Genomic DNA, 9,541 nt, shown 5'->3' with positions numbered 1-9,541 from the left:
GATCTTTCAAACACGTGTAGCTGTTCACGGTACATAAAAATCACACCCTTCAATTGTGTTATTACTTGTTTTACCATGTCTTCCTGGGAGAAAATATACCTTAACCCATGTCTAATTCTCACCAGCTGTAAAATGAACGGACACAGTAAGCCATCACATATATCAGAACGACTATCAACATCAACTAATAGTCATGAATTCAAAATCTTTTGTGTAATGGAGTGGTAGAGGCTAAGGTTGCCACCTTCAATGCAGAAAAATAAGGGATACCTTGCCAGCAGCTTCACACAAATCAAACAGTGGGTCTGGAGGTTCTGCTCCATGAGATCATAAACATCAGAAACTTTGTTTCCTGCATTATGATGAAATACTTGCACCAACTTGTACTTTTTATGCATGATTTTAAATCTTCTGCTACTAAAAAAACAGGAATATAAGGATCTAAAGAGTCAATAAAAGTATTCATATAGTATAAATTTTAACATTCACTCCAAAATCTCTCATAACAGATGCTGTAGCCTACCCTGTGATAGATTCATGTCCAGCTGGTTAGTATCTTACAGTCTGTATAACCAGGGCAACATTATGTTAAGTGACAGACAGCTTGACTGTCATTCTAGGTGTCATTACTTTCAGAGAAGTCTGATTTGACACTTCTCTGTTGTGTCTCGTGAGACATAGTGTATACAGTACAGTTGCACACAAAACCATTGTGTCCTGTATGGATTCAATAAGGCAGACAGTGTGAGACAGTCCCGTATTATACAGGACAGGACAGCCCTAACAGCTTGGTGAGAAAATGTAAAGCTGCATTAAGCAATTTGTGACCACTAGGTGGCAAATTTGCTCTCACAAACTCTCTGTAACACAGCTCTGATGGACCATTGTCATTTCAAATTGTTTTATGCACATCTGGCAGACATTGTGCAACATTAGCATATGAATGTAGCTGTGTTTCTGAATACCTAAAAAATGTGAGTTAATTATTTTTAAAAGTCTTTTATTTCTGTTTTGGTCTCCACCAACTTGTGAGAAAAACATATGGGTTTTCATGGATTAGTGCCTTTATAAATCATGTAAGATGATTTAGCATGTTTAACATGGAATGAGCAGTTCACTTGCTTTTGTATTGAGTCAGACAGCAGGAGAAACAAATTTTGACAGATTTTGACAGGACTCATTCCTCAACCAGCTACCGTTTTTAAGCACCTGATCTACTGGTTGCCAAAAACTTCCAGGCAAGAATAATCAAGCCCAGAGTTTTCCTCTACCCTCACGTCATCTAATGCTAAAAGGTATAGGAGTCTACAAATACTGAAGCCTACAAGAAGAAACAGGCACCAGAGATGATGACGATTATGATGTTCATTAAGAAAAGCATTTCAGTGTCGGTACATGTACGAATATTACTGTCAAACTGTTTACCACATTCTAGCAAGCACATAAACCTGCTTCAGCCTTGCATGTTTATTGTGTTCTTAAGATTTTTCTTTCGGCCACATAATCATACATGGTCTATGTGGTCAGAAAAAAAAACAAAAAATGAAATAACAAAAAGAACAGACTGATGAGATAAAAGCAAACAGATCATACAACATGTACAAATCATTTCATAATTCATCTATCAATCATATTAAGAACTACTGCACCAGCTTACATAAAGTAAGGATCAGGTAAATTTCTCTTCTTGAATGGTAGAAACCAGTGTAACACCACAACCACAATGTCCCTCCTAAAGTCCATGTAATTACATTTAAGGTTAACAGTCTGTCACTGAGTCCTAACTGAGCAGACAGATGTTTTTGTGTTGTATTAGAAATACATAAGCAGATACAAGGCCTCTGAAACAGTAGTCTACTGAAGGTTTACAGCGTGTCAACATGTTAACACCAGAACAAGAACAAGAGTGTTCCAAGATGCAATCAAATAAAAGTTGTCTGAATAAAGTCTGCATACCATAGCAGGCTAACAAGACACATCGGCAGCAGGGTCTGACACTCCCACACCACAACCAGGTCTCTTCACACACCTGTGGTTGAAGCTGAACTGATATTAAAAGTAATTTTTGCTAAGAAGTCAGCATTTACTCGTGTAGGAAACTTATTTGGTCAATTGTAATTACCAAAAATAAGAAATCTAAGCTTCATTAAACACATGTGTTGAATCATGGGAGTTGTTGCCGTCTTTGTTAAACAACCAACATTGTCGGTGAAAATCTGTGACAACTCATGCAGGAATTATGTTGATTAGTTATTGTATTGACGTTTTATTCATGTTACGTTACCTTGAATAAATTAAGGAATTCTCTGGGTTTGACCATTGTTGGAATCATGTTGCTGAGATGATGTAAGCACATAACTCAGCAAAATATAGCTGCTTTTTTGACATTTTAAGTTGGAAATGTTGTATATTACAGCTTTAATGTTAGTTTTCTATGTTAGTGTTCACCGTGAGAGAAGGAGGCGTGAAGTTTTGGGTCTGACTAATAATGTCATTAATGGAAATTTTAGCAGTCCATCATCTAACGTAGGCACAAAAATTGGTTCGTAATATCACTTAAAGTCCAAAGAACACACAGGTAGTTTAAGGTGGTAAACTGATGTTGTTAGCCATGTCTCACTCCCATTTATGACTTCAGCACTCCTCCATTATTCCATAAGCTAGTTATTGTTTCCCCATGTATGTTGTATGTTTGTCCATCTGTGGGGAAACATACAAAGGTATGCAGACGTTTACAGACAGGTAGCTGTTGCTATAACTTTTGACAGTCTGGTCACCTATGAAGGACAGACAGCTAATGCTAGCTAGACCGCCTTCTTCTATGAATAAATACAGCAGTGAGCATGCAGAGGCTGTGGATGACTCCCCAAGTGTTGAAAAAAAACATGTCGAAAGTGATAAGTGGTGACGTTAGCGAGATAGGCTAATTAGCCTCCATTTCCTGAGTAAAAAGCTAGTCAGGTTAGCTTGCTGCTAGCTTCCACTTCTGAATGAAACACAGCATAATGGGCCTTTCCAAACATTTTAACAGGACAGATCAATACTGTGGCCTTGTGGAGATCAGTCGATCAGGCGCTGCTGAAAGAACGTCCAGAAGTCCGACATAATTTCCACTAACATGCCAAATAAAACAAAAAAACAAAAGCCATTTGATCCTTTTCTTGAAAAATGGAAGATTATGCACTTTAGCTGCAGTATCATTGTAGCTTATACAGCCTTTAACAAAAAGTGAGGAGAATTAAAATTTCAGTTTGAGTATAACATACAAAAGTTATTTACTTTTTACGCTAATAAGTTGTTAACAACTATACAGTGATATTTATACCAAACAGTATGTTAGCAACCTATCAAGCTGGCTCAGTTATACAAAATTAAATCTGCTGGCAGCCTGTGTTTCTCAACAACTGAAGACTTCCAAGACTGCTGGCAGAGGTTGCGTGACACGGTATCTTCTTTTATCCAAATCCAGTTCTTCCATTTGATGACAAGGAACACAGTTTTATTACTTACCTCCAGGAATGTCAGAGTGTACAGTCTGGTATTACACAATGAATGAATGCTAATGATGAATTTGCTCCCGTGACATTAAAAACACTGAGATCTCTCCTGTTCACAGTTTGCACAAGAGCTGGACTTCTCTTTGCATTCAGAAGTTATTGAATATAGTTTGCTGCAGCTGTCAAAGTCCACATGGCTAACAGAAAAAATGTTTGTTTCACAGATCAGCTATTTCTAAAACTATAGCTTGGAGTGGCATACAACAGTGTGCCACATTGGCATGTGCATTTCCATCAAACACAAAGGGCAGGGTGTAGAGAAACAACACCAGCAGCTGTGTACTGACTACTGATAAAACTTTAGTAAAGTCTGAAAATGATTCAAAGTGATTCCTGAACAGGGTTGGGCACCGTTCACATCTGATCCCACAGAGTACCAATCGTTTTCAGGCTACTGCATTTTGTGTTTGGTCAGACGTGTTACTGTCACCAGCTTTGCATTTCGCTGTATAAATACTGCAGTGAGTGATGCCATCGTTGGGTTTTTAAAAGTTTAACCACACTTGGGGCTGCTTTCAGCTTGCCATTGACCTGACTCACTGTGAATATAACAAGCTGCTGCTCGCTCTAACTCTCTCTCACCCACATGCACAAGGTACCGAGATTTGGCACCGATGATTTAACCTGAATTGGTACTCTGCAGTACCAACGTAATTCAGTTGGTACCCTTAAAAGTACAGTTCAGTACCCAACCCTATTCCTGAATTCTACACAGAGAAATCATGTGGAACACAGTAAAATGGTGTAAAAAAAAATGTTGCTCTTCTCAGAGGCTCATATGTGCTGTCAGTACCATGTATTTCAAAGTACAGAAAAATGTGGAATGTTTCAGGTGCTACAAATTCTGTTAAAAACAAAAATACATAAAGAGCATAAACACATAAAGCAGGAAAATTCTCACAGTCCCCAGCCCTGGTAAAGAGCCACGATGTCCATCAATCTGTCTGTGTTGAATCTGTCCATTTGTTAATAGTCCTTTCTCTGTCTCCAGTTTTTCCAGGTTCTTGTAATATTATTTGTTCAGCCTAATACAATAATTATTGCTTGTCTACGCTATGAAGCAAGTGTGCCTCGCTAAATTTTATTTTTACCAAAAAGTAAAAATTATAACACTTTATCAGGTGAACAGTCGGTGCAAGGAAGAACGACACACAGACACCCATTCAGCCAGTGTGGAAACTGCACATTCAACCACACTGAGACCAATGAATTCAAATTTGTTCCAAATTTTGCTGTTTTTAATCACAGCACTACTGCATCACACACACCAGGACACGAAAGACACAGGCAGAGACATTCACAGACCGAATCACCCGAGCAACATGTTCTCCAGTCCTGAGGCCCAGCTGAAGTACTCGTGTACGTGTCACACTGCCGTGTGTCTCGAATTCTCATTTTCTTGTCTGGGCGATGGGGGAATCTTCCTGGTGAACTGGCTGAAGCTGGCGGCCCTACATCTCGCCCTTGGCCCTTCTCCTCCTCTATCACTGCCCAAGCCCTGCACAGGACCTGGAGGTAGAGTACTGTAGCGGCCCAGCATGGGGGGGCCCTGGCCCGGGTGGAGCACGGGGCCGCCCGAGTGGAGCGTGGTGTCCTTGGAGAAGAGGCTCTGGATGAGCTGGAATTTTTCCTTCTCTTCTCGTAAGAAGACATCAACGAGGAGCTTCTTCTCCCGTTTGAGCTGCTCCACGATGGTTTTGGGAACGTCAGGGATCACCCAGGCGACCACAAGGCTGAGGAACATCACCAGATTCTGGAGGGCGGAGTGTGTGAGAGAGGGAAAGATGGATGGATATGAAGACAAATAAACAGAGATGGATGCCAAGAGTGTCAGGTGCAGAAAAAGGTTTCTTTTGAGTCTTTGAAAGTTAAATAAGAACCTGAATGTACACAAGCTTTTAACTCAAATATCTGTATATGAACCATTCTGTTCCATCCATTCTAAGTTATACAAAAAATATATATTGATTGTGCAACTCTTTTTTTTAACTATTCCCATAAAGTGGAGGTTTCAGAGGATGTATGATGTTGCCATATGCAGTGTTTCCACTGCATGGCATGCTTGACACAACTCACGTTTGGTACCAGGTACTTGTCTCTACTTCGTTTCCCACTGCAAATAGTACCCCCTCAATGTCAGTGAGAGTCTTAACTGACTGTCAAAGCGACGCCACATCAAACTTCCCTTCACTTTTCCAAAAGTTGAGAAACAACATACAGGACCTTCATGTTGGTCTGGAAAAGCTGCATCTTTTACTCACTGACAAACTGTGACCTAAAATGTATGTATACTTCTAAATTTCCTCTGCTCTGCTCGTTACTGATGCACAAAAAATGGGCTCTCAGTCCATCCAAACCACTGACTAATCAGTCTGGTCTGCAGTGTTTACATATCACCTTTTAGCAGCGGTGTTTGGAACGGTGACTGAGTTGACAGAAAATTCCGAGTAGAGTCGAGCTGTAACCACGCTGTCAGAACGCAGCAATATACAGATTCAGTGAGGCACGCTGCAACCTGATCCATGTTTTGTAGCCCATTTGTTTATATGAGAGCAAATTGGTACCAAAAACCATGGATATACTGACAGCTATCACTGTATTACTTGGATAATGAAGAAAACTTCAAAATGCAATGATTCTCAGAAAAAAGCCAGTCATTATAATTCCCAGAACTTGCCCATTATTTACGTAACATGTGCGTGCATGGGTCCCTTTCAAACCCTTTCAAGTGAAGACATGCCTAACAATTAGAAAGACCTCTGATCTTGAAACTTGAGAGATATTGTAAGGAATTTTCTGAGTTCTGAAAGACATTTGGTTGACACATGTTAGTGGGGCGTACAGGCGGACAGAAGGAAAGAGCTATTTATCAAATGAGATGGTTGCTAATTGACTGAGGCATCTGGTAATATTCCCAACTATGATGAGAGTACATTGTGATCTAGCTAATTAGGAAAGACTGTCCCACACATAAGTACACACAGTTACTTTATCATTTTATTATACAATTTGATGGGACATCACCGCAAAAATGATGGGTCAGTTGTAACACTGATGTCTACGACAAAATGATGTCACTATCTGTGTCTGCAGAGACCCAACCCTCAGCCTGTATTTCCTTATTTTTCTCATCATTTTGCTGTGTTCAGGATGTTTTACCAACCCAAATCTTTGGTATTTGATGTCCTGGTATCATTCTGGTGTGTGTGCAAACAGTTTGGAGAAATCCTACTGATTCTACCTTTAGCCTCATAATGTGTAAAGTCTGCCTAGGGCTCTCTCACATTAACACAATGGGAAAGGACATAGTTTGATGACATCATGAAGTAGCGTGGGATCATGGGAGTTGTTTTCTTCACCGAAAATCTATCTGACATTTCTCAAGCAGAAATTATGTTCATGGAAGAGATAGTTAATGTTTTATTCATGTTATGTTTAGTCATGTTTAGTTTGCCAGCTTCCTTCATCACTCTCTGACATATCCAACACATTCCATGTTTTCCCAGGAGTTATAGCCAACAGCAACAGGAAACATTACCTTTAATAAATTGTATATTTCTGTGTATGAAGATTGTTGGAAACATGTGGGATTATCTAAATATACAACTCAAGGAAATATATAAGATACAGTGCCTATAAAAAGTATTCACCCCCTTGGATGTTTTCAACTCTTATTGTTTTTATAAATGGAATTGTGGTTGATATAATTTGGCTTTTTTGACCAAAACATTACCAAAAAAACAAAACAAAAACTTGTGAAAACAGATCTCTACAAAGTAATGTCAAATGTTAAATGAAAATACATAATGTAAACTCCATTCTTTGCAAAACTGCTGAAGCTCTGTCAGGTTGCGCAGGGATTGGGTGTGAACAGCCCTTTTCAAGTCCAGCCACAAATTCTCTATTGGATTGAGGTCTGAGCTTCGACTCACCCACTCCAGAACATTCAAATTGTTCTCTTTAATCCATTTCTATTTAGTTTTCGCTGTGTGCTTCAGGTCTTTGTCTTGTTGGAAAACAAATGTTCTCAAAGTTGTTCTCTTGCAGACTGAATCAGATTGTCCTCCAGGATTTAACTATATTTTTCTGCATACATTTGACCCTCTACCTTTACAAACCTTCCAGGGTCTGCTGCTGAGACACAGTATGACATGCTTCACAGTGAGGATGGTGTGTTTGTGGTGATATGTTGTGTTTGATGTCTGTCAAACACAGTGTTTATAGTCTGATGACCAAAAAGCTCCATTTTGGTCTCATCAGACCAAAGAACCATCTTCCACTTGATCAAGGAGTCTCCCACATGCCTTTGGGTGAACTCTACATTTACTGAGCTTTCTTCAACAGTGGCTTTTTTCTTTGCCACTGTTCCATCAAGCTCTGACTGGAGAAGAACCCAGACAACAGTTGTTGTATGCAGAGTCGCTCCGATCTCAGCTGCTGAAGCTTTTAACTCCTTCAGAGTCGTCATAGGTGTCTTGATGGCCTCCTTCACTAGTTTCCTTCTTGCATGATCACTCAGTTTGTGAGGACGTCCTGCTATAGGCACATTTACACATGTGCCATATTCCTTCCTTTTCTTAATGATGGATTTAACTGAAGGCCAGGGGATGTTCAGTGACTGGGAATTTCTTTTTATCTATCCCCTCAACTATGTTTTCACTTTGACATTACAGAGCTTTTTGAATATTTTTTATAGTATCTCTAGCCTTTTTAGACAGTTTAATTTGGAAATGTTACATATTATAGCCTTGAATATTAATGTGGGCTAGTATAACATGCATAAACACTAAGTGTTTCTTAAGGTCCATTACCTTTAACAATCATACATTCTTTGTTGTTGACTGGACATTAATCCAGTTTTTCTTCACATGAGCCAGCTGTGTTTTGTCTTAAAATATGATGCCAGATTTCTAATAGTTTTGGAAATGCATCTACACATATTTGTTGCACTTGTGGATTTACATAATCATAGAAGACTGGACTATCTGCCTTGGCAGAGATCTGAGCTCCCCAAGTGACCTTCAAGTTGTGTTTTTAAGTGGTTTTAAATGTCAGGACCTCTGAAATCTGTTCTGATTGAAGTTAGCATCACTTTATAAATCAAACTCAACGAGCTCATACCTGGAACAGTATGACAAAAGCCAGTCTTGCTGCCAGGACGCACCAGTACTGTTTGGAGAACGTGTAGGCATCCAGAGACCAGGGGGGTTCCCTGTAGTCTTTGTACCTAGAACAAAAACACATGAAACACTGAAACTCAAATTTTGTTTGTTTCTTTTTTTCAAGTCTGGTGGAAAAAAAAAAAACTCAAAATGAGTGTTAAGATTCTCAGTTATTTAGTTCATGGTATTCTTTGTTTGGAATCAAGTGGGTTGTTTACATTAGCACAACAGGGTTGAAAAGGAACACCACGTACAGAACCACAACCACAAAAAGCAGTGGCAGCTGGAATTGTAACACTGCACCACTGTTTTAAAATTGGAACATAGGAGAAGCTTTATTTTAATTAAGGCCTTTAAATGGACACATTTGAAACTGCGAGGGATCAGACTGCAGGACAGAATGTGAAATTTCAGAACCAACCCTCAACAGATATGTCATAGTCACTACATTCTTCTATATGTGCCTTTAAGCTGAAGGGGGGAGTTTTGTGAAGGAAAGCTTTATGTTACGGACAAGTGTCAACAGATTATCCAGGGAAGGCATCTCAAACACTGTTTGACTGACAGGTGACAACTTTCCTCCAGTATTGTTCATTCAGTCCTCCTGTGAACCAAACTGTTGGATCTTTTTGTGGCTGAGACCAGGCCTCATTAAAACATGCTACCCCTCCACTCAGCCGGTGTCTACACTCAAACTTTATTAGGATTCCTTTCTTTTGTTTTCTTTGTAGTAAACAGTCTTTATTGTGCTGGCCAAACAAACAGCAGAAAATTCAAACCACATGTTGAGCTAATGGATGACGGCTTTAAATGAGGACAAGG

General features: G+C 39.4%; 1 protein-coding gene across 2 annotated transcripts in view; it reads right to left on the bottom strand.

Moving 5' to 3' along the window:
• Positions 1-3,144: 3,144 nt before the first annotated feature.
• The window catches only part of ano2b (anoctamin 2b), a 90,663-nt gene continuing 84,266 nt past the window's right edge, over positions 3,145-9,541 (bottom strand). For both annotated transcript variants that reach the window (XM_084710720.1, XM_084710721.1), the window contains 2 exons: positions 8,679-8,784; positions 3,145-5,310 (listed from right to left, as the gene is read on the bottom strand). In XM_084710720.1, coding sequence (XP_084566846.1) covers positions 4,924-5,310; positions 8,679-8,784 — 493 coding nt within the window. In that variant the 3' untranslated portion in view covers positions 3,145-4,923. The remainder of the gene's footprint in view (positions 5,311-8,678; positions 8,785-9,541) is intronic.

This window comes from Lutjanus erythropterus, chromosome 22 (assembly GCF_056507025.1).
Source record: "Lutjanus erythropterus isolate fLutEry1 chromosome 22, fLutEry1.hap2, whole genome shotgun sequence".
NCBI classification, from domain to species: Eukaryota; Metazoa; Chordata; class Actinopteri; order Lutjaniformes; family Lutjanidae; genus Lutjanus; species Lutjanus erythropterus.
The sequence above is the reverse complement of the archived record's forward strand: the minus strand, read 5'-3'. Positions and strand labels throughout refer to the sequence as shown.